This window comes from Monodelphis domestica, chromosome 2 (assembly GCF_027887165.1).
Source record: "Monodelphis domestica isolate mMonDom1 chromosome 2, mMonDom1.pri, whole genome shotgun sequence".
Classification (NCBI taxonomy): Eukaryota; Metazoa; Chordata; class Mammalia; order Didelphimorphia; family Didelphidae; genus Monodelphis; species Monodelphis domestica.
This window is the reverse complement of record NC_077228.1, coordinates 431,323,965-431,350,094: the sequence shown is the minus strand read 5'-3', so window position 1 is coordinate 431,350,094 and position 26,130 is coordinate 431,323,965. Positions and strand designations below refer to the sequence as shown.

Genomic DNA, 26,130 nt, shown 5'->3' with positions numbered 1-26,130 from the left:
GAAATCTATAATCATTCAAAAGAGTTGAACCTAACTATCCACACAGGAAAAACCAAGTGGATGTGAAGTATAGACCATAATGAGTAACTTGTAGAACAGTCAGCCATCAAGCTAATCCATTAGTACACCTATCTTAGATAAGCAATGCAATTGGAAGATGAGCTCGGCCCAAAATTGAAGAAGAAAAAGAAAGCTAGTTGACTCTTTTTAGGGAAATTATACAGTGATTTTAATGATCCCATTTTGCTTCTTCCTAAACAAAGACCCTTCTTTTTAATGTCAGTATTCTTTTGGTGTTTTATGACTATGTCATTAAATATCAGTTTCTGAATAACTAAAGTTGTGCCTCAAATAAAGGTCAATGAGAATCTGCAACATGTTGTTAATGAAGAATTGCATGTAGGAAATGTAGTCATTCATTCATTTATTTATTTGATGAGCATTTATTAAGTGCCAACTATGTGCCAGAGAAAAGAGTCCTGGCCCTCAGCCTCTATACTGGGGAAACAAAACAAATAGATAATAGATGAAAACTAATACCAAATAACTTCCAATAGGAAAGGGATAGGGGAAGGGACTGACCTGAACTGAACTTTGAAGGACAATCAGAATTCCCTGAAGCAGAAAAGGGAGGGTATTCTAGGTGTAGAATCAGCCTATGCAAAGGCACAAAGACTGGAGATGGAACATTATGTATGGTGAAGAAGCAAATAGGTCAGTGTGATTGTATTGCAGAAAACATGAAAGAAAATAATATGTAATAAGCTCAGAAAAGAAAGATGGAGACAGATTGTAAAGAGTCAAAATAGGTATTAATGTTTTATCCTAGAGGCATTTGCATGTTATTGGAACAGCATAAAGGGTATTTGTTATCTAATAAATGTATGACTAGAAAATGAAGTAAGTAAGTCACTCAATGAGAGATAACCAATGGACAGTCCATGGATACCACATCATCTCAGGGGGATCTTCTGTGGAGGATATTCAGTTAGTCTTGAATAAGAGATGAGAAGAAATAATGAGAATGCAGATTCTATCACTATAAGGAATGTACACACTAAGGAAATCAAATATCCATTGAAGCAATGAATTTGAAATGAATATTGAAGGGCATTACTAAAATACCTGTCAAAAATCAATATTAACTGCACTTGGGGTAAGGATGTAGGGATGGAATAGAGATCCATGAGAGAAACAATTAATATCACTTTTACTTGTTAGTAAAAAGGGATCAGTTTCTGCTTTTTAAAAAATTGAAATAATGATAAAAGATAGAAATAAGGGACAGTGGATTGAGAGCCAGGTCTAGACACAGGAGGTCCTAGGTTCAAATGTGGCTTCAGATACTTCGTAGCTGTGTGATTCAGGGCTAGTCATTTCACCTACACTGTCTAGCCCTTACCCCTCTTCTGCCTTAGAACCAATACACAGTATTGATTCTAAGATGGAAGATCAGGGTTTAAAAAATATAGAATAGACAATATGAGTATGGATGTGAATTAGTAGAGCTGTGAATTTGGCCACCATTTTAGAAAGCCATGTGAAATTATACTAAGAAAATAATTAAAATGTCAACATTCAAATCCAAAAATCCCATCACTAGCAATATAAACTAAGGAAGTCAGAGATTAAAAAGAAAGATCCCATGTACACTAGAATTAGTAGTATCACTTTTGGTATTGGCAAAGAACTGGAAACTAGATGCTCAGAGATCAAAAAATGGTTTTTAAAATTAGGATAAATGAATCTGATGGAATATTCTTGTGTTATAAGAAACAATAAATATAAAGAATGTAGAAAAGTAAGATTAGGTGAACTAATATAAAATGAAGTAAGTAGAACCAGCAAAACAATAGACACAAAAGCTACAACAATGTAAATGGAAAAACAACAAAACTAAATAAAACTATGCGATGTAATTATAGCATCCCTGAAGATAAGAGAATGCACTAATGTCCTTTTTCTTTTGGCAGGGTTTAGAAATTATAGATGTGCATCAAATACTGTTAGACTTGAGTGGTAGGTTGGTTCAATTTGATAAACTGGTTTGTTTTTTTTTTAATTCTCTGTTGTCCTCATTTTACAGATAAGAAACCCAAGGCTCAGAGAAATTAAGGCAAAAATAAATGTGAGAGGCAGAAGGACTAAAGCCCAGCATTCTTAACCAAATAAGAAATGGGAAAGAAATTTTAAAAAAAAGATAAAATAAAAATAGATCACTTTTATTACCTGAAATTGAAAAGCTTCTGCAGAAACAAAATTAATGCACCTAGAATGAAAAGGAAAATGATAGAATGGTATACTTATATCTACACACATATATTACATATGTAGTATGTACATATTACTGTGCTGTGAGAAATTATATATTCAATGAATAGAGAGAAATATGAAAAGATCTATATGAGCAGATGCAGAGTAATATTAACAGGGCTAAGAAAACATATACACAGTAACAACAATAATGTAAATGGAAAGAAGAAATACACATTTACACAAAAGTAAATATAGCAAAATTATAAAGAACAAGAATTCAAATGAAGAGATATAAGGAAAACCCCAATATACCTCTTCATAGATATGGGAGGTCCACAGATGTTATACATTGCATATGTTTTTAGACTTTTTCAAAGTGTTATGCGGGGGGGATTTCCTCTCTAAAAATATTATTTATTGTATAGGAAGAGTCTCTGGGAGAGGAAAGAGAAGAGATACTTGGGATAACTACAAATATGTGAAATTAGAAGGTATCAGTAAAAACTTTTTTATGCTATTATAATAATACAGTCACCATGATGTGATAAGGGTCTGTCCTGAAGAAGCATATTAGAGAGATGTGAAGGCAGAAATGAAAAGATTTAACAGATGGATGTGTAGGATGACAGTGAAGACTCATGGATAACAATGAGATTGTAAGTCTTGGTGTCTGGGGGGAAATGGTGTCTCCAATAAGAAGAACTTTGAGAAGAGGTAAAGATTTAATTAAATTACAATTAATTCTATTTTGAACATATTTTATTTGAGATGACTATGGGACAACCAGTTCAAGATGTCCAAAAGGCAAATTGGTGATAAATAACTATAGCTCAGGAGAGAGACTAAAGCTGGATATGTGTATCTGAGCATCATTAATATAGAACTAACCATTGGACACACAAGAACTTATGAGATAACAAGTGAATCTTATCTCATATACAGAGAGAGATGAGAAGAAAGCCCAGGTCAAGACCCTTGAAAGACACCTACAGTTAGCAGGTATGAGTGAACTGGCTGAATATTCAGCAAGAGACACTGTGAAGGAACAATTAGATAGGTAGGGAGCAAACAAGGAAAGAATAATGCCATTAATTAAGAGAGAAAATTATAATGTAATGTTAGAGTAAGGTCATTATTTAAGAGAGGAAAGAGTATCCAACTGTTGAGGCTAATGCATGAGAGACTATAATGAGGTCAAAAAGGAAGACTGTAGAAAGGTTATTGGTTTGACAATTAAGAGATCATTGGAAACTTTGGAATGGGCAGTTTCAAGAGAATGAAGGATTAAGAAATGAGACGACAAGGGGCAGCTGGGTAGTTCAGTGGATTAAGAGCCAGGCCTAGAGACAGGAGGTCCTAGGTTCAAATTTGGCCTCAGACACTTCCCAGCTATGTGACCCTGGGCAAGTCACTTGACCCCCATTGCCTAGCCCTTACCACTCTTCTGCCTTGCAGCCAATACACAGTATTCCAAGAAGGAAGGTAAGGGTTTTAAAAAAAAGAAAAAGAAAAAGAAAGAAATGAGACTACAGAGGCTTTAGGTACTAGTGAAAGGAGAAAAAGAGGAGACACCTAGTGTAAATAACTTTCTCAAGTTTTAGTGAGAATGGGAGAAGGAACATAGGACAATATGGTAACAGAAACAATTAGATCAAATGAAGACTTTTTAAAGATAGGGAGAAATTAGCATGTTTGTAGGCAACAAAGAAGAAGCTAGTAGATAGAGAGCTAGAAAATTAGAGAATCAGATAAAGGAAGAAATCTGGGGAAGGTAGGAGCGTGCAGGAAATATGATCAAGGATGGGGCTTCTCTTGGTAAGAAAAGGGGCTTCCCCTTTAGCAGAGACAGGGGTAATGGGGGAGATAGTGGGGAAACAAGTCCATATGATTGATACAAGATGAAAACGAAGAAAGAAGAGTGAACTCTTGGTGAATTATCTCAATTTTTTTTTCAGTGAAGTGAGATTCTCAGCTGAGACAGAGGAGGCAAGGGATATGGACCATGAATCCTCACATTGGCTTTAGGGTCACATTCAAACCTGACTCTTTTGAAGTTCACAACCACACTGTATAACTAAAAGAACATTTGTGTTACTAATTAATTATATTAACAAATAAAAGTAATTAGCATTATGTTGGTTGGCTTTGTTGACATATACACTCTTTGGTCTGTGGAAACCAGTTTAAGGGTAACAAGTGAGGTACAACTACTTGGTTCAGAGGGTATCATCAATTCTCCGACATTTTGGAGTCCTTATCTGTAAGTTCACAACAATAATAAGAAAAGAATGAACCATCGTTCTTCTCTGGCCTGCTCCATAGCATGCTCTACTCTGGCTACTAACTCTACCTCGTCACGTCTGATAACTTGGGCTCTACCCCAGCTCCTTCAGCAATGAGAGATTTGGATTTGCTTTATCTTGCCAAGCCCCCAGTTGCCTTGTCTCTTCCTGTCTAGTTCTCTGCCAATTAATGGGTAGCCTCCCTTTTGCCTCCCTTCTGGTTCCCCATTAGGTTTTATCTTCCCTCCTAGAATACAAGTTCCTTGAGGGCAGAGACTGCATTGCTTGCTTGTGTCTGCAACCCCAGCACTTAGCACAATACCTGGAATAGAGTGAGCTCTTAATATATGCTAGCTAGCTATCACTGAATTGTTATAAATGAACCTCTGGTCACCACTGATCATCCTGTCTCAACTCAATATCACTATTTGGAGTAGAGACAACAAAAGGATATATCCTTAATATTTAGCCCCATATTATCTGTTAATATCCCTATCTTTATCTTTCATCCAACTTTTGAAATATAACATCCCTCATAAAATAGAGCCAAAAATAAATAAATAAATAATGAAATAAAATAGAGCCAACTCTAGTTCTCCTCATTTTCAATAATCATCTGTATTTAAACATGACCTCCTTTGATAACAATTTTATTTTCTCTTTATGATTTTATTGCTTTAAATGTTCAACTCAGTCTACTTTTTGCTTTTTGGAAATTAATTATTTTAATAGTATACATAGTTTGGGCAGCTAGGCAGCTCAGTGGATTAAGAGACTGGGTTCAAATTTTGCCTCATACACTTCCTCGCTGTGTGACCCTGGGCAAGTCACTTAACCCCCATTGTCTAGCCCTTACCATTCTTCTGCCTTGAAACCAACACATGGTATTGACTATAAAACATAAGGTAGAGGTTTAAAAAATAAAATAGTCATTGATTTGATCAAAATAACTCTCTGTACCAAAATTTTAAAATTGAAGACTGAAGGTAAGGAGTTAAAACACAGTATATGTTTCTCGTTTTCAAGTAGATCAGACAAAACAGAAATCAGTTAGATGAGACCATGATTTATTTTGCCTATAATATTTAGAATTAAATATTATTTCTCTAACAGTGTCAGTAAAAAAAAAGTATATTTGATCAGAAGCCATTTACTTTTCAATGATTTATATTTCTGGTTCAGATGAAATAAGTGGCACATTCATTTTCATCAGCGTCATGCTGCTCGCCAAAGCTATTTCTAAGGAGATATTGGGGGGGGGGGTGCTCATTGCAGTCAGTCTTCTCTGAACAATGACCCCTCTTCCATAGGCCAATTCTACTTCACCAGTGAGAGACCCAGGAGCAGTCAAGCCAACGTACACATGCACATACACACACACTCATTCACTTCACATATTATACCTTGTTCAACATTTCTTTCTCTTCAATGCAGGAAGCAGTTTTTTTCTGTTCTTTGTTTACTTCTGAAACCAGTCGCATGATGGTCTGTCTGCTGGCTTTTGCCTCCATCTCATGGACATTTATAGTCTCTTCAAGAGTAACAATCTGTTCTTTCTTAAGTATATTTTCCTTATGCAGCTCCCTAACCTGAAGAGAATAACAGAAAAATGAACAATTTTTTACACTGCTTTCTGTGAGCAAGGGCTAATCTCTACCCAACCTCTGGGCTTGCTGCTCGGTGCAGTGAAAATGACAAAGGCAACATTGGCCTGAAAGATCCCCTTTTCAAAGGCAGCCTCTAAATTCTGCAGATACGAGTCTACTAAGCAGTCAAGTTCATAGTGATCCAGGAGTGACCTTCAGGAAATAGTGGCAAAAGTCACTGTGATAGTTTCCAAATTGCAAAATAAAGCACATACTTACCAAGTCTCTGAGTGCAACATGGCAGGGATAGAGATTCTCTTAATGCAAAGAGGTAAGAGGAAATAACACTGGGAGGAATGAATGTACAATATTTGTAAGAGGATATTTAACTAGAGACTACATGTATTCCAAGCATCAAATGTAGTAGTGGTGGTGGTAGTAGTATAAATAGTAGTAGTAGTAGTAATAGTAGTAGAAATAATAGCAGTAGTAGTAGTAATAGAAATAGAAATAGTAGTAGTAGTAGAAAGAGAAGGAGGAGGAGGAGGAGGAGGAGTGATGCTAGCACTTATATAACACTTTATGGTTTGCAAAGGTCTTTACAAATATTTCATTTAATCCTTGAAACAACTCTGATAGGGGATGTTATTATTATTATTTATGGAAGAGGAAATTGAGGCAGACCTCCTCAGAGTCACACACCTCAGCCAGATAATTCAGGGCTTCCTGATTCCAAATTCAAGGCTCTATGCCTTGTGCTATGTCAATTTCATCCATATGGAATATACTTTTTAAACTTATTTCACCAAGAGTCACTTTTTAGAAATTCATTTTTTTAAAAGCTCTTAGTTTTATTTATTCATTCAAAGGTTTTTTTTTTTCCTTTTTCCCTTTCAATTCTGTTCATTTCTTCTTTGATTTTTCAGAATTTCTATTGAGGATCAATAATGAAGAATGCTACCAACTTCCTGACCCAAAAAAAAAGTGGTTGACTCAAGATGAAGAATAAGAAATATATTTTTGGGCATGACCAATAGGTGGATTTGTTTTGCTGGATCATTAATATTTACTCAAACCATTTGGGTGTGTTTGTTTTTTTTTAATAGAAAGGGGAATTGAGAAGGAGAGCAAATGAGCATTTGTTCATTAAAAGAAATATTTTTTCATTTAATTTTAGTTATTCTATTTTGCTTAACACCTCCTATCTGATGTTAAGATTTTTTTAAATATAAAAAGTTCAGACTAACTTTAAGCTATCTATACTCCTGAACTTCAAACTTCAAAATGAAATGTTATTGAAATCAGTTTTTCCTTTGTTTTCTTTCTTTTCTTTGTTAACCCTTACCTTCTGTCTTAGAATCAATATTACATATTTGTTCCAAGGCAGAAGAGCAATAAGGGCTAGGCAATTAAGATTAAATGACTTACAGGGTCACACAGCTAGGAAATTTCTGAGGTTAGATTTGAACCTAGGACCTCCCGTCTCCAAGCCTGGCTTTCTATCCACTAAGCCACCCATTGCCCCACTTTGCTTTTGTTTCTAACTAGAAGGGTAGGTAATGTCACTTTAAAACAGATGGAGGGCAAAATATATGTGTGTGTATGTGTATCTTGCATACATATATTCACATACATGTTATCTCCTGCACTAGAACATAACTTCCTTGAAGGCAAGGACCTATTGTTTTTACTTTTTATTTGTATCAAGAGTGCCAGCACACTGCCCAACACATAATAAGCACTGAATAAATACACACAGTTTGATAGATTATTGATTTAATTTATCAACTATAAATATATTTTAAAACAAGTAGTCAGTACAATCCCACTAAGGACAAATGATCAGGAAAAAGTTTTCAAAATCATGTTGTCTGACTCCTTCATTTAATATATGAGGAACATGGGGTCTAAAGCTAGAAAGTGACAATCAAGATCACTTAGATGAAAAAAAGATCACTTCGCTGATTTGTGACAAATTTAGGGAGTAGATCTCCTGATTTCATTTCAATTTCCTTCCCACATCATTTCTTACCACTTCTATTGAAAGTAGATTTATTAAATTTGCAAAAACACCTTTGAAATTAAATGCTCCTGAGATTCTTCTTCATTCTTCATGTCCATTTCTAAACAACCAGAAAGGTGGATTAAGAGTTCCTCAAGTTTCCTGCTGTTCTTTGCTGCTTGGTTCTTGCTTTCTTCATTTTCTTTTGAATACTTCCTAACCAGGCAAATAACAAATATGTCAAAGGTTAACAATAGTAGAAAGTCATTGTTCTCAAGCAAAAAATGAGAACTATAAACATTTCTGTATGTGCTAGTTTGTGGTTCTTATGGAAGCTTCTGCAAGAATGTTCTTTACATTTAAAAAAACCAGACCAATAATAAAGAATGCTACCAATCTCCTGACAAAAAAAAAGTGATTGACTCAAGATGAAGAATAAGAAATACATTTTTGGACTAGGTAATAGACTTTTTTTTGTTTTAACCTAACAAATTACGTGTTTTCACTAGAGACTACAACCCAATGTGAAGCCAGGAAGAACACAAATCATTTCTTTCATTCATTCTCATTCTTTAGACTTTGTTACAAAATGATTCAGGTTCCTTCTCCCATCACTAATTCTTTTGAGTCCTAAGGAGGCCCAAAATCAGTAGTAACTATGAGTAGGTTCAATTTTTGTTTAAAATAAAATACTCATTACTGAGCAGTTAATATCCCAACTCATCACTAGGTAGGTGAGGGGTGAGATCTGTGGGGAAACCAAACCTATGGATCAGAAAAGTCCAAAGAAAAGACAAAGCCTGAGAGCCCTAGTTACCTGAGAGGACCCTTTATTCTAAGTGTCAAGCACTTCTCTGGTGATACCTATGGACCCCTTCTCCAAATAATTTTTAAATTAATAAAATAAAATATGTAGAATTATGAATGAAACCAATTATATTGAAATAGTTATCAAAGTATTTTTTAAAACAAGCTAGGCATCGTGATTCTGGACAATTCAGTTTAATTCAAAACACTAGAGATACAACCTCTAAGACAAAGTTGCAAGACAGTTACAGACTACATTAGAAAAGGGAATTTTCCTCTAGAATTTAAATCATACCTCTTCATCCCAAAATACCATTCCATAATGGTATCATCCCAAAAATACCAAAATTCCATACAAATGGAAATATGCAAAGTTTTGAAACAATAGCTGAAGGAGAAAATGTTTTAATTTATGAGAAGTCTTATCCACTTATTGGAACAGAAGTTGCAGTCTTTAACCTTGCTGGAGCCCAGTCCATGCAGCTGTTGCTTTTTCTGGCTGCGACCACTATTAAGTAAGCTACTCTCCTTTCTAGCACCCCTTTGTGTATCATCTTTCCCAATCATAAAGCAAACCCTTTATGTGCAGAGACTACCTTTCTTGTTTGTACTTGTACTTGGTGCCTAATTGAGTATCTGGCACCTAGAAGGTGCTTCATAAATGCTTTTATTTATTATGTTATTATAAGCATTTATGAAACACCTATTAGGTGCCAGGTACTCTGCCAAGTACTGATGACACAGAAAAAAAGAAAAAACACTGTCCCTTCTCAGATCAAGGAGTTCACATTTTAATGGGGGAGACAATGGTCAACAATCTTTTATGGGCACAAGATCTATACATCCAGTCAAACAAAATTCAAATTCATATAAGCTTGTTCTTGAATATGGAGTTTTTGTTTCAGAATTTCAGGTGAACACTCTGAATTACTATTGGCCATTTCTAATACTCTAAAAGGCAAGGTAATACCAGAGGGAAAGCACCAGCAGGGAAGGAGACCAGGAAAAGGTTTGAAGCTCAGTCTTTAAAGAAGTCAAGAAAGCCAGAAAATTGGGAAGTGAGGAAGCGTGGGATCAATGAAAAGGATATCTTTAAATTCCCATGTTTCAAGAAGAATCATCTTAGGTCATCTTTCCTCACTGGAGAGAATGTTTCCTTCTATTTGCAAAGGGAGCAATCATGTTTAATTCTTGGAAATGAGAGTAGCCACACCAAAGACCCAATCAACTACAAGTCTTCAAGAAGCATAAAGATGGGGCAGCCAAACAAAATTCAAGCTCACAAAAGCTTGTGCTCCGGTATGGAGTTTTCATTTCAGAATTTCAGGTAAACATTCTGAAATACCAGTAGCCATTTCTAATACTCTAAAAGGCCATTAAGAAGCACTTTTATGGTAAAATGGGCTCATTTTACAGTAATTGGTAGTACTTTTTACAGATAGTAGATGGTAATCATGATTACTGCTTTTCCTCCTTACCATGTTTAGTTTTTCGTGCAAACTCTTCCACTGTGCTCCATGTGAAGTAAACCATATAATTACATGTCCTCAAAAGCATATCATATTTCCATTTTGAAAAATGTAGAACAATAAAAGATTAACTTTGCTATGCTCATTTAGTTGTTCTTATTTTCAGCTTATAAGAACTGTATTCATTCTTTGAGATTCAAGATATCCCCCAAGATACTCTTTTCCCTCTAAGCTGCTCTACCAGGAAGGTACCTAAGAATTAGGTAGGTAAAAATCTTGAAATATTTGGACAAACTACATATAGTAATAAAAGCAGGTACCTGAAATAAAGTTGATTGAGATGGAGAGCTATCTCTGAAGCAGTTTATCCTGGAAGGTTTAACAGTTTTTGTTTTTGTTTCTTTTTCCCTACCATTCATTCGCATGAGTAACCATCTAAGTGGCTACTGGCAAACCTTCCCAGGCTTTGATTCCTTCCCTATGCTTAATATCTTATGACCAAAATCTTATTTTCACATCCTGAGAAAGGATTTGCAAACTCTATCTTCCTGTTCTTTTTGTTAATTTACTATAAATAATTACAAAGCATTAGTGAATAGTAATTTATTAAAGATTGCTTTACTAAAAATAATGTAATTTTATTGAATAAAAAATAATAGTAAAATTATATAGCACTTTGGAGTTTGAAAGTACTTTATACATACTATCTCATTTCATCCCCCACTCTGGGAGTTAGGGGCTATTACTATCCCCATTTTACAGATGAAAAAAATTGATCCTATTTAAGGCAGGATTCAAATTCAGGTCTTCCTGACTCCAAGTCTAGGTCTCTATCCAATTAACCATTTAGTGGCCTCAAAAAATCTTTAATGTGATTTGTGAAGAAGAGTGTCTTTTAAATGTTTCAAAAGCAATACCCTATTTAGATAGCTTTTCCCTTTTACAAGATAATCACAAACTTGGTTCTGAGGCAGTTATTAGCCTTTGTCAGAATTCAACAGGATTGAATGATTCCTGTTTACAAATAAATTCAAAATGATGAGTATACTCAATTACCATCAGAAAAATGGTATTTATAACTGACAATTATCCTGTACTTTTAATACTTAGAAGGCATGTAGCAAAAGAATTACTATCCCTGTATATCCCTTAATTGGGGAATGGCTGAATAAATTGTGGTATATGATGGTGATGGAATATTATTGTGTTCTAAGGAATGATTAACAAGATGATTTCAGAAGGAACTGGAAAGATCTACATGAACTGATGCAGAGTGAAATAAGCAGAACCAGGAAAACATTGTACACCAATATTGTGGAACAATCAAATGTGATAGACTTGGCTACTAACAGCAATTCAACAATCCAGAACAATTTTGAGGGACTTATGAAAAAGAATGCTATTCACCTCCAGAGAAAAAACTGTTGGAGTAGGAATGTAGAAAGAATATGATTTATCACTTGTTTTTGGGGGGGTATATTTTAGGGAGTTGGTTTTATAAGATTATGCACTTATAAAAATGTATTATGGAAAAAATGTTGTGTGATAATACATTTGTAACCCAGATTGAATTACTTGCCAGCTATGTAGAAGAAGGAAAGAAGAGAGGGAGACAATCTAAATCTTATAATTTTGGAAAATGTATGTTGAAAATTGTTATTATATATTATATTGTCATATATATTATATATTACATATATAATTGGGGAAATAAAATTTTCTACCAACATTTAAAATAATTTTTTAAAGTTTTAATTAAAAAAAGAATTACTATCCCTATAAACCAACCAACTAACATTTATTAAATGCCTACTGTGAGCCATATACTGTGTTAGGCACTAGGAATTTTTTAAAAAGTATAAGTGAGGAAACTAAAGCATCTAGAGGAATTAAGTGATTTGCCTAGTTTACTAGGTATACTTTACTAAGTATATGCCCATAGGGAGGCTCCTACTCAACTCTCCTTATTCCAAATCCAATCCTCCTTCTACTACATTGGGATACCTTGAGAAATATACCAGAATATTCTAGGTCATGATCCATCTGTCTGAAAAGGTTTGTGAATGACTATTGTCTTCTAACCATATCTTCAACTCAATGGTTTAAATTATTGTTCCAAATAAAAATTCCAAAATGTGAATCCATTTTGAATGAATCCTGAAGAATACTATATTTGTTGAGGTTGTTGTTGGCATATAAGAAGAAAGGACTTGTAAATTTTTTATAGGATTATAAAAGCATTTAAGATCAAAAGACTTTTGAAGGTTGAGTTATAATTCCACAAAAAGGATAAAATGCCCATCACAATCACCCATAGCCTGGTGAATTAGGATCAAATGACATGACATCTGATTTTAACTTGCTTACTTTAACTTAGCTTCTAAGTCTGTGATTTTCTTCTTCAAATCCTGGTTCTCCTGGGTCACAGCATGAACTGTTATTTCTGTTCTCATTTTAGATGTGGCAAGTGCTACAGATTCCTTCTCTGTCTCCTGAACCCTGTCTCTCAATGATATGAGAAGAGAAGACTGTCTTGCATTATTTTCTTTATAACTCTCCATTTCAGCCTTCAACTCTTGGCATGAGACTTCTTTAGAAAACATCTTAGACCGGAGATCCAGAAGCTAACAAAGAAGTAAAAAAAGAAGAAACTGAGAAACTTAGTGAATTGAATTTAAGAAGCCAATAAGTATTGCGGTATCATCATTTTAACAATATTTACATTATTCTCTCCTATCAGTACTTACTTTTTTAATTGAATTATCTTCTATATCTGAATATGAAATATCAAGAAGAAAGATGATATCTAAATAAAGTTATTTATTCAGCCCTTCCAAACATCACTTACGCAACTTCTTGAGGTGATTTATTCCCTCTCTAAAGACATTTGTGGTTCATTTTGCAATTGTGCACCCATTTCCAAAATCTGTATTGCATTGTTAGTATTGCTACATACTGTTTTTTAAAATGAAATGAGAAACAAAGATGTTAAGTTGTTTGTGATGTCCTCATTCTAGATATCTATCTTCTACACACACACACACACACACACACACACACACACACACACACACACATAAATCAACTATTCACCATTCAAACCGTGTCTCCTTGTTTACTTTCTGGATTTTTAGAAAAAGTATAAATGAGAGAGAGAAAGTAATATAGACTTTAAAAAATAACAACCAAAATCAAAGGAAACTCTCTACAAACTACATTGAGAATAAATTTTACAGAACACTGAAAATCTAAGACAGTGTGATTATGAACACTGGTGAAGCAATGATCCCAGGATACAATATACAAGAGACTTTCTAAACCACTCCTCTAGGATATCACTTTTCTACCACCAATGCTACAACTTCATCAGTCATACTCCAGTTAACTCAATGATCTAGCAGCCTTGCAGTCACAGTGAGTTACCTCCCAGGTCATTGCTATGAAATTAAAGAGCAGCTAGGAGGCAAAATGGATAGAATTCTGGAACAAGAGTCAAGACTGCAAATTTCAAATCTGGCCTCATATCCTTACTAGCTGATCCGCCCTGGTTAAGTCACTTAACTTCTGTTTACCTCAGTTAACTCATCTGTGAAATGGAAATAAGAGTACTTGTCTTCCAGGGTTGTTGGGAAAACCAAATGAGATAATGACTATGAAACGTTACTTGGGGCCTGGAATGTGATAAATGTTATATAAATGTTTTTTATTATAATTAATAAGTTATTATTATTATTGAAGGAACTACTGATTCTCATGCCGTGTGGTACTTTGAGATCAAGGAAGATCTTCAGAATAACTGAATCCCTTTTAGAATTTAAACGGCAATGTAACATAGATCACTGGAATTGAGAAGCAGAATTTGGGGTTAAATCCTGAAGCTGCCACTCACCTCACTAACTGTTTAAGCTTGGATAACTTACCCTCTTTGGACCTCAGTTTCCCTAACTGTAAAAATGACAGGGATTGAACTAATAAAGGTTTCTCCCAGCTCTTCATCTATGATACACTCTCTGTGATATGACCCACTACAAACATGAACAAGGAGTTCTGGATTTCCAGGTGGCAGTGTGACAAGGAAATCACTTTAAAAGACTGATATATATTAATTTAAGGTCGCCAAGGAATTCAGCTATGTAATTCCTTAATGAAAACTCAAGTCAGCAGTCAACCTTTTATGGAGTTTAATTACAAACAGGAGGAAGAAAAGTATTAGAGAGAGAGAGAGAGAGAGAGAGAAGGGAATAGGGCTTAAATACCCCCTCTGTTTAGGCTGGGCCAAAAGGCCCTAGCCCTTAGATAGCTGAGGCAAAGGAAAGAGATCAGTCCCTATCACTCACGTGACCAAAATGAAGAAACAGTCTCAGGGGCCTCCACCTCCAGCTTCCTTCAGAGCAAGCTTCTCAGAGCACAACCTCTCAGAGCAAAAACTCTCCAACCACCCCCCAGTCCTCAGACCCTGCTATCTTTAAGGAAAACATCCAAGTTCCCTCCCCTCAGTTCTCACATCTACCAATCACTGTCCATGTCTTCCCTGTGCCAATGGTGGCTCTACCTTAACCCAGGACCACCCAGAGGTCTGTGGCTTTGCACATGTCTGTTGAAGGTCATATTCTCAAATAATTAAATCTTGATCCTTTGCTACAGCCCTTCCTAAATCCTGTTACCCTGAGTAGGGTGGAGATTGGAATAATTAAATTTTGATCTATGCTGCAGCCCTTTCCATTGTTCAGCAAAAGGTTTCTGTCCTAAAGTAATCTTAAGAAGGGAGGAGAAGGAACCTCCCATGCCAATAGGGTTCACATTCCAATAGACTATCAGTAAGAAATTTTTCAAGTATGAAATTTCCCAATGGTGAAATTTCCAACATTTATAAGTCTAAGAAATTTTAAGGTTTACAGCAGATAAATATAAATATTTATTTTTCTATTAATTTAATTATTTAATTAAAAAATAAATATATCCACATATAATCATGGATTCCATTCATCTCAGAGGGATTTTTTCCCAGAACTTTTTGCAGAATGCACAGGATTCAGCATCACTAAGGAAAAAGAAATCAGGAGGGACTTCCAAATCTACATGTCAGTTCAGAACAAAAGAAGATGTGTATAGAAAGATTGCAAGCTTCCTGAGCTCATTCTAATCTCAAAATAGGATCCTTAGTACTCCCCAGAGCTGACATAGGGCTTGTGTTATTAGGCAAAAGCATTATGCTCTGACTACTAAGAAATGCTACATTGCAATCACAATATGGTGAACAGAGAGAGCCAGTTAGCTAGTCATTATGTGGCATTAAGAGATACCCTCTCACCAAGCCATAGACATCTGCAGTTCTGTTACCACCTACTTCTCCTTTGCTACAGAGGAATTAAGGGTCTGCTTTCTCAATAACATGTGTGGTAAATTGCTGTTCACAAGAATTGCATCAGCACAATTAAATTAAAAGTGAAAAAAAGAGAAACCTTACCTCAGACTGAACACATTCGAATTTGACCAGAGATGCAGCGAGCTCACTGCGGGCACTTTCTGCCACTTTCCGGTAGTGGTTTAGTTGCTCCCGAGTGACAGGGACATCCAAAAGATGATCCTGGAGAGTCTCCCCCTAAAAAAAAACAAAAACAGAGAAGTGTGCCAGACAATACTTCCTCCACAGGGAGTAATGCCTAATAAAATTTCAAATATTCTTGTATTCCAAATGTGTCATCATATACTATTCAGATTCTGTCATTCCCATTTTCTGAAAGCTAAAGGAGATTCTAATGTCTTTTCAAAACAGATGAAAACTTTTAGTTATATCTTTTAGGATGTTGATTCAATGGATGAATTCTTAGGTCCCTTTCTACAGTAGGATTTCCCCCATCCCAAAATGAAGTCTTTTGTTTTGTTTTGCTGTTTGGTTGTTTCAGTCGTGTCTGGCTCTTTATGGCTCCATTTGGGGTTTTCTTTGCAAAGACATTAGAATGGTTTGCCATTACCTTCTCCAGTTTGTTTTACAGAAGAGGAAACTGAGGCAAAGACATTTAAGTGAATTGTGCAGGGTCACACAGATAGTGTCTGAAGCTGCATTTGAATCCATGAAGATAAGTCTATCTGACTCCAGATCTGGCATTTTCTCCCACTGCACCACCTACCTGCTCCCAAATGAAATCAGATCTCTCTTTTATACTGCCTCATGTTCTACAGAGTAGCCAAGCAAATCAATACTAGATAAAAGACTCAAATTGCTTTGCAAACCTCAAGAAACAAGGTGGGAAAAGGGCTAGTCAGCCTCGGAGTCAGGAAAACATGGAGTCAAGTCCCACTAGTGCACATATTGGCAAGGTGTTCCTGGGCAAGACAGTTAAACTCTTAGTGATCTAAGCAACTCTCGAAGATTAGAATTGCAGAGAAAGAGACAACCAGAAGTGGTTAAGAGAGTTTTCTCCCCACGGAATTCCCTATACCAGTGGACTGCTAGCTCCTCATGCCAGATGCCTGTATTTGTATTCCCAGCACTTAAAACAACATCTGGCACATACCAAATGCTTTACATGTTTGTTGCCTTGATAGAAATGTGAAAGATCACCATTATTATTAAATCTGCTTACTTTTTATCAACTGCCATTACTAAGCCTTCAGATGGCCCATTCTCCTAATTCTATCTTCATTCTTCCTAACTATGCCCCTTCTTTTTTTTTAAACCCTTACTTTCCATCTTAGAATCAATACTGGGTATTGGTTCCAAGGAAGAAGAGAGGTAAGGGCTAGCCAATGGGGATTAAGTGACTTGCTCAGGGTCACACATCTAGGCCAGATTTGAACCCAGGACCTCCCATCTCTGGACCTAGTTCTCAAATCACTGAGCCCCCCAGCTGCTCCCTTAACTATGCCCCTTCTGTCCTTCTCAGAGTGGGTCTGCCAAAAGCCACATACTCTTATACTGATTCGCAGAATCACAGAGTAGAAAGAGACCTCAGAGCTGATCCCATCTGATCTGTACCTGAACAAGAATCTCCTTTACAATATCCCCACCAAACAGGCATCCAGGCTTGGATGGTTCCATTTGGGGAGTTTCAATTAAGTAGTTTTTGTCCTTATATAAAGTCTAAGTCTCTTTCTGATGTTTCCACCTATTCAAGCAGCATAGTCTAATCCTTGTTTTATAAAATATCTTTTAAAAAACAAACAAAAAAAAGGAATGAAGTCCCCTAAGTCTTCTCCAGGCTAACTATCCCCATTTGAATTAATCAATGCCCCCTATGATATAATATTAAGGTCCCTCACTATCCTACTTACTTTTTCTGGGTATTTTCCAGCTTATTCAAAGTCCTTCTGAAAATGTAGCAGCACAGTACTTAAGAAATGGACTGGCTAGAATGACTAGAACAGAAGAAATAAGTCCATCTCTCATTCTACCTCTCAATACAGTCCAAGAGAATATTAATTATTATTAGCTGCCATGTTTCACTGTTAACACATATTGAGCCATTGATCAACTAAAATCCTTTGACCTTTTTCACATGAACTATTCTCTAACTATACCTCTCCCATCTGATACTTGTAAAACTGACTAGAGTTAAATGACTTGAGCAGGGTCATACAGCCAAGAAGTCTCTGAGGCTAGATTTGAAACCAGATCCTCCCAACTCTAGGACTGGCACTCTATCCACTATGCCACCTAGCTATCCCTGAAAGTGACTTCTTTAAACCCAAGTGTACAATTTCATACCCCTGTTCAATTGACTTCTCCCCAGTCCAGTTGATTAAATTAAAGAAAATAGGGAATAGGGAACAGGGAACAGAGACAATGAAAAATACTTTAAGACAGAAAAAAAAATCCACTAAAAAAAACTAAAGAAAATATAAAATATCTAGGACCACAAGAAATAAACAAGAATTATATGATTACTACTATAAAACATTCTCTTACATGGTCTGCTACTTTCTACTGTCTTGGGGGGAAGTGGAAAAATACTAGTTCATCAAGTCAGGTTTCCCCCTGCCTTGGGGAAGAAAGGAGAGACACCATTCTTTATGGTGCAAGTCTCCTGATTTCAGGAAAAGGGGTGAAACACCATTCTAATAGTTCTATCCCTAACCTCTTCCCCCTGATGAAGACCCCACCCTGATGCCAAATCTCAAGGGATATTGACAACCTTTCTTAACTCATTCCTCACTGATGAACAAATTCTATCACTATTTATCTCTTCTGATTGATATCATTTCTTATAGCAAAAGCAACCCTTCCTACCCAGAGGGTCCAGCTCTCCTACAAGTAAAGTTGCAAACATTTATTAAGCATCTACTATATGCTAGGCACTTTGCTAAGCACTAGGGCTACAAAGAAAGGCAAAAGACAGTTCTTGCTCTCAAGGAGCTAATGGGAGAGGCAATATGCAAACAATCATGTACAAATAAGATATGAAATAAACTAATTGGAGAAAATCACCACCCAAAAGGGACTAGCATTAAGAGAGATCCAGAAAGGCTTCTTGTAAAAAGTATAGTTTTATCTGAGACTTGAAGGAAGCCAGGAAAGTTAGGGTGTAGGGATGAGGAGAGAGTTCCAAATACCACAGACAACAAGTGAAAATGCCAGGTGTTAAGAAATGGAGTTTCTGGCATTCCCCTAATTATAAAACAAGGATTATTCCTGCTCTTCCCTTGTAACTCTTTCACCACATTGTCTATATAATAGAATCACAGATCTAATCAGAGGTTCTTAAATTAATGTCCTCATGAACAGATTTCAGGAGATCTGTGAACCCAGATCAGGAAAAAATAATTATATATGAGCATTTTCTTCAATTATTTAAAACCGCTATTCTGAAAAGGAATCTATGGGCTTCACCAGACTATCAAAGATATCCATGACATTAAAAAGGTTAAAAATGGATGATATAGAGCTAAAAGAGACCTCAAAGGCTAGCCTTACTTCCTCATTTTCCAAATAAGGAATTTGAGTTCTAGAAAGCCTAAGTGCCTTTCTCAAAGTCATATAGATAAGTTCTGTGTGAAAAGTGAGATTTGGACCATCACTCTGGCCACAATTGAAAGTCAAAAAACATTGTTGTTAATTTCACTATTTACATTTTAACATAGTATAAAAATCATGGGATTTTTTTTAAGGCATACATGGAAAAACACTATTTACCCTAGCTGTGTGATCCTGGGCAAGTCACTTAACTCCAGTTGCCTAGCCCTTATTATCTGCCCTGCAACTGATACTCAGTATCTAGTCCAAGACAGAAGATAAGGGTTTTTTAAAAGAAAAGGAAAGAAAAAAATGTTATTTAATTATAGGATTATGTTGCTGTCACAAGCAGTTAAATTCAGTACAGAATATTGCCATAAGATTCACATGACAAAACCTTGTGGTAGGAATAGTACCATTAGGACTTCTACCCAATTTTAAATGCTTATAATAGCCTCTGCTAGACTAATGCAGCTTGGACGCAGGAAAGAAAAAAGGGACGGGAAAGTCAAATGAGCTATAGTGTTGTGTTAGAAAGCATAGTTAATCTCTGTTATGTATAAACTAGAATAAGACTATAAATTCATCTTTTTGACTACCAAATAAAGTATTTATGTTATCATCAAAGTGACCTGGTGAAAATGGAAAAGGACCTGCTTGTACAAAAATATTTATAGCTGCTCTTTTTGTGGTGGCAAAGAACTGGAAATTAAAGGGATGTCCATAAATTGGAGAATGGCTAGACTAAGTATGGTATATGATACTGATGGAATACAAATGTGCTATAAGGATGATTTCAGAAAAAGCTAGAAAGACCTACATGAACTGATGCAAAATGAAATGAGCAGAACCAGGAAAACATTGCGCGCAGTAACTGCAATATTGAGGAACAATCAGATGTGAGAGACTTGGCTACTAATAGCAATTCAACAATCCAGAACAATTCTGAGGGGCTTATGAAAAACAATGCTTCCACCTCCAGAGAAAGAACTGTTGGAATTGGAGTGCAGATGAAAGCATATGATTTATCTCTTGTTTATTTCAGTGTATTGTTTTGGGGGTTTTGGTTTTATAAGATTATTCACTTAACAATGATAAAACACATATAACCCAGATTGAATTGCTTACCAGCTCTGGGAGCAGGAAGGGAAGAAGGGAGGGATATGATTTGAGTCTTATAATTTCAGAAAACTTATGTGGAAAATTATTTTTAAAATTAAAATAAATATTTTTAAATGATCTGGTGGCTGACTTAGAAGTCAAAGATTATCTCATCAATAATGAATTACCTAAGGTCTTTTACTATCCTATTTCATAACCCATTCACTCCCACTCTATTGAATTGATGTCAATAAGTTTTTATTAGACCCCTATTGAGTATAAGTACTGTACTGAGGTTGGCACTAGGGGAAAAGTGCCAGGCTGAAGAGTGTGTGGATCTGATCACTTTGATGGGGGAAAGGCCCTAGGAGGCTGGAATCTTGAGGAGCAGAAATTGGTCTCTCCGTTTGGAGAAGCTGGAGAGAGAGTGCTGGATAAGATTTTCTCCTGAGAGTTACCCACTTTTTTCCTGCTTGTGACTAGAAATCCTTCCCCCCAACATTTCCCAGTTGAAAAGACTACTGAAGAGAAACTTGAGACATTTGGAGTCTCTGTCAGACTTTACCTCAGCTCCTGTTGCCCTGGGTCTGAACCGTGGCCAAGGGGCCAAACCCAGGGTCAGTCAACCTGACTATCTCTCAGGGGGCTCAAGTTGCCAAAGCCTGAGTTCCCATACACACACACACAAACTTGAGGAGAGAGGGAAAAGGGATTTAGCTAGAGAAAGGGACCCCCTTTTCCCCACTTTCTTTTCCCATTCTTTCCCTGTCAGCTATTCCTTTGTATTACCCTGATTGAGTTAATTGACATTCAAGTAGTTATCTTTTCCCCAAGCTTTGAATCAAGTGTGAGTGAACAGATCAAGGGGAGAGACATCTTCCTAAGAAGAAACCCTTTAGTCTACAGTAGTGGAGGAGGGGGAACAAGAGGGACTAGAGCAAAACTGGGAGAGCAGCCATAGCTGAGAAGGGAAGGCTGAAAGGTGAGAATCTTCAAATTCCCTCTCCTCTCTCTGATCTAGACTAAACATCAGCTGTCACTCTAAGATCCTGTTTCCTTTTACCAACCCCAAACCTTTTCTCCATTACAGTACTAGGTTCCCCCCAACAAAAAGAGAAAGAAAAAATTCCTGCTTTTGTCAAGAATAAGTCTTAGAGGGGGTGGGGGTATTTTTAAGTTTTTTAAGTGCTTATGCAAGTACTTAAAACCACACCCATTAGGTTTTCAGTATAGTTTATTCTTTGTGAAAGATGCTTCATCAAAAGGCAATTCATTTTTTCTGGACCTGAAAGTCTAATAAGGAAGGATTGTCTGGATTATCTATAATATATTTAAGGGAAATACCAGTTAAACTTGTTTGGGGATAGACTCATTCAGCTGCTGAAATCACCTGACAGCCCTCAAACTTTCCAGTGGGAGTTGTCATGGCCACTGTGTTTCAATTACAAAGCCCCCAAAACAAATCTTTCTATAAGCTTAGTAACTATTTATATTTGCCATTCAAAGAGGGTGGTAAGTATGTACTCTTGCACAGAAAATAGATAAGATTTAACCACACCCTGTGCTACCTCACTCAATAGCAAAAAGAGACATTTTATTCCTACCCTAACCACTATGGCTACATTTTCGAAAATAGGTCCAACATTTGCAGATCTTTTGTGGGTAATTGAAACAACAGTCTTTTTTGCTCAACTTTTATTCCCAAAATTCATTCAGAAAATCTGTTCTTTAAAACCACAAAAATTTCCTTAAAGGCTTCACTTTCTAGACAGAAAAAGATAGTAACTCTTCCTACTAGCTTATGTTTCCTCATCATCATTAATTGTTTTTTAAGTATTAATTCTCTGCCTATGTGAACAGGGTTCTAATAGTTGTTCAGCACAAATCAGAAGTAACCCTTTCTTTCCATACGAATAAAAGGTAATCACTTTCAAGTCAAGGAACAGGGAAGAACATATTCCTAAATAAGTACATACAAAATACAGTGATCCCTGACCCTGACCCTGGAGTTACTCTCCAGAGACTTCTGCAATAGGTGAAAATCCACAAAGTAGTGGTGTTATATTTATTTTATTATTTATATATAGTTTAAAGCTTTATTAACCCTTCCCACACCTATAAACCTTTTCCACACTCACTCTTATTAACCTACAGTCACTGAGCCAATCAACACCCAGGATACAGAACACAGTTGGGTGGTTGGTTGCCTTTCATTCCATCAGACAATAGTGTGCCACGATAAATGTAACTCTGCCATACAGATTTTTTTTTTAAACCCTGGATACAGGGAAGCCACGATAATTGAACCTTGATAGAGTGAGGGACAACTGTATATGTGAAATAAATATGATGGTGGCCAGGGAGGGTGCGGTCACTTGACACTTGGGAGGAAAGGCAGCATGGAGAATTTGGCATTTGAGTCAAGTTTTTCAACTCAAATCAACAAGTATTTATTAAGTTCCTACTATTACCAAGCATTATGCTAAGCACTAGGAATACAAATACAATCAGAAAGAAGGATAGTCACCATCTTCAAGGGGCTTACATTTTAATAGGGGATGACAACACCTAAAAAGATTTTGAAAACGCGACTGTTGTAGTGAAAATGTCACCTTTTAAGATTATTATAATATTGAACTATGGCCGCCAAGGAATTTACTTATGAAATTCCTAAAATGAAACACTCAAGTCAGAATGGAGTTTATGGAGATTTAATCACAATGGGAGTAGGGAAAAGGAGAGGGAGAGAAGGAGGGAGGAGAAAAGGGAAAGGGGTTACTCAACCTCTGACCAAGGCAGAGGGAGATTAGGCCCAAAGGGCCAAAGTGGAAGGAATCAGTCCTTGACTCATGTGACCAATCTGAAGGGAAGCTGTCTGCAGGCCTCCTCCCTGTTCAAGCTCCTAACACGAACTGGCGTCTAGCCCTGTCCACAGGAAGTGAGCGAATTCCCGAGGCTGCTCTCTCCATCACTTCCTGTGCCTCACAAGTGCCAATGGTGGCTCAAGCTTGGCTTAGGACAGCCCAGGTGGGCAGTTAGTTATTTCTGATTTGTCATTGACTAGCATATGCCCGTGTAGTGTGGGTATGCACAATTTTGGGTGCTAGACCAAGATGGAGATTTTAAAATTCAAGAGATCCTGAGTCAGGAGTGAAGTCTAGGGAGAAATAAAGATAGAAATATGACTTATCTGCATATTTGCCTTAAAATGGAGATTCTGGGAAAAGCCAACCACTCAAAGGAAATGGCTACATGTGTTATGGGCATTATTTCCATTTTGAGAAGTTCAAGGATTAAGTGAACTTTCATGATGAGGACCAATGGCACAACAGAAAGTCCAAAGAGCCAGGAATGGTGCTAGCTTACTTGGATATTTTGGGAGTTTGTTTTGTTTTGTTTTGTTTTTAAAGGCAAGGGGGGGTCAGGTGACTTGCTCATGGTCACACAGCTAGGAAGTGTCTGAGGCCAGATTTGGACCCAAGACCTCCTGTCTCTGGGCCTGGCTCTCAAACCACTGAGCCACCCAGCTGCCCCCAAATTTTTGGAGTTTTTAAGGAAAAAGGAATCCAAAAGGCAGAAAGGGGGGTCTGGGGAACCACAAATGCCAAGGCACAGAGGCAGGAGATAGAATATGTAAAGAACACAAAGAAGCACAAGTCAAGTTAGACCATAGAGGGTAGGAAGGCCAAAAAGGTAGGGTGTGGGCATGGCTCTTTAAAAGGCAAAGAGTTTGTTTATGGTCATGAGAAAGACTTAAAAAGCAACCACACTTAATATTTGAACTGAAAAAGAATAGAGAATTATAGGAGTTTATTGAACAAGAGGAGCATGATCAGACCTGTACTTTAAGAGAACTTTAGCAGCTGCACAGAGGAAGGACTGCAGTTAAGCAAGCCTTCAGACAGGGAGACCAATCAGGAAGTTATAGCAATAGTCTAATTAAGAGTTGATATGGGCCTAGAGAGCAGGATAACCTTCTGAATATAGAGACATTAGGAAGCTAGGAACAAGATTTGGCAACTAATTACAATCTCTGGTGAGGGACAATACAGAGTCAAGGATAATGCCAAGATGACAAGCTTGGGTGACTAGAAGCTGACAATACCTTCAACAGAAATAGGGAAGTTTAGAAGAATAGCAAGTTTGTGAAGAAAGACAAATGAGTTCTGTTTTAGACATGTTGAATTTGGGATGCCTAAAGGACATCAAGTCTGTCTGTTGGAAATTGCCAGTTGGAAAGGGATTACTGTTGTTTAGGAAAAAGAATATGACTAAATATATAAATCAGAGAGTTGGTGACTTCATTTTCAGATAATCCCCTTATTGGCTTTCCCAAGGAGTGTTACAACAAAACAATCAAAAGGCAGATAATGACTCTGAATTGATTATGAATATGTCTTGCCTAGTTCCCAGAAACTACTGGACTGGATTTGAAAGAGAACGATCAAATCTGCAGAACTAGAGACCTAGGCCATGGCCACCCCAACCTCTCACTATTTTGTCTTTCCCAAGCTTTTGTGAACTCAAGAGACCTAGCTTTTGTCCACTCCCTTCCTTTAAAAAAGAAATATTTAATCACCTCCTTTTCAACAGTTCAATGGAAGTTCCAGTGGTAGCTTTGTGTGGTTTTCAAGATTATAATCTCCTTGCCCCCAATGAAAGACTTTTTATTATAATTACTTTGGTGGCTCTGTATTTTTTCAGGTAGACAAAGCCATATCCGCACCATGCTATCTACCTACTGATCACCTTACTCCACAGGGAAGACTCTGCTCCTGGGACAATGGGCTGGTCTAATAAACTTATCTTTCCTGGAAGAAAGCTTCCAAGCCTCTTCCTAACTACCTCTACCCCATACTTCCCTCACCCTCTTTCTTGCTCTACTTTCCCCACTAGAATGTAAGTTACTTGAGGGTAGAGGGTTTAACATAGTACCCATCATACAAGTACTTAATAAATGATTTCTCTATTTAGTCCCTTCTATCATCTGAATTGAGGTGATCATTATAACAGTGTCTGGCTTAATGATTCTTAATAAATATTCATTCTCTTCTTTAATAATTAAACGTATGCAAGTTGGTGAGGTCACCAAGTGAGAGAGCACAAAGAATAGAGAAGATAAAGAATTGAACTGATTTCCTTCCAGGAACTTTCAAGCAGAAACAGATAATACTGTGGTAAATATATCTTGAAACATTAGTTAATGAAATAAGTGCAAGCCATCAAATACTATTCACTGCCCTCATACATCTGGCACAGGCATCAAACCTACATGAATCTAAGTTAAATGGACGAGGTCTCTGCCCATGAGTAGGAGCACTCATACTATAATCACAGAAATTCCTATTCAAAAATTTCCTCTCTGTATTTTGCCAACTCTAGGGGTATCACTAATGAATGATCATGTTATCTATGAGTTCCTAGATGAGTGGAAGAATTATTAAAGTGCATTTTGTGGCTACCATGGTTCTTTTCAGAATAGAGAATCTGACAGATCAAAGTTAGCCTATATATAGTACTACTTCCTGTGGTTTTGTGGAGAAGAATAAAACCAATGTAACAATTTGGCTAGTTTTACGAAGAAGAAACCAGCTGGATACAGACTATGAAAGAGCTATCAATTACCTTAAAGAAATTTGGCCTCTATTCTTTCATAACATTTAATGTTATTAAT

General features: G+C 36.6%; 1 protein-coding gene across 4 annotated transcripts in view; it reads right to left on the bottom strand.

Moving 5' to 3' along the window:
- Positions 1-26,130, bottom strand: part of CCDC170 (coiled-coil domain containing 170) — a 171,754-nt gene that overhangs the window by 87,345 nt on the left and 58,279 nt on the right. For all 4 annotated transcript variants that reach the window (XM_056818943.1, XM_056818942.1, XM_007484753.3 and 1 more), the window contains exons 2-5: positions 15,870-16,004; positions 12,770-13,026; positions 8,198-8,342; positions 5,942-6,127 (exon numbers count right to left, since the gene is read on the bottom strand). In XM_056818943.1, the coding sequence (XP_056674921.1) occupies positions 5,942-6,127; positions 8,198-8,342; positions 12,770-13,026; positions 15,870-16,004 (723 nt within the window). The remainder of the gene's footprint in view (positions 1-5,941; positions 6,128-8,197; positions 8,343-12,769; positions 13,027-15,869; positions 16,005-26,130) is intronic.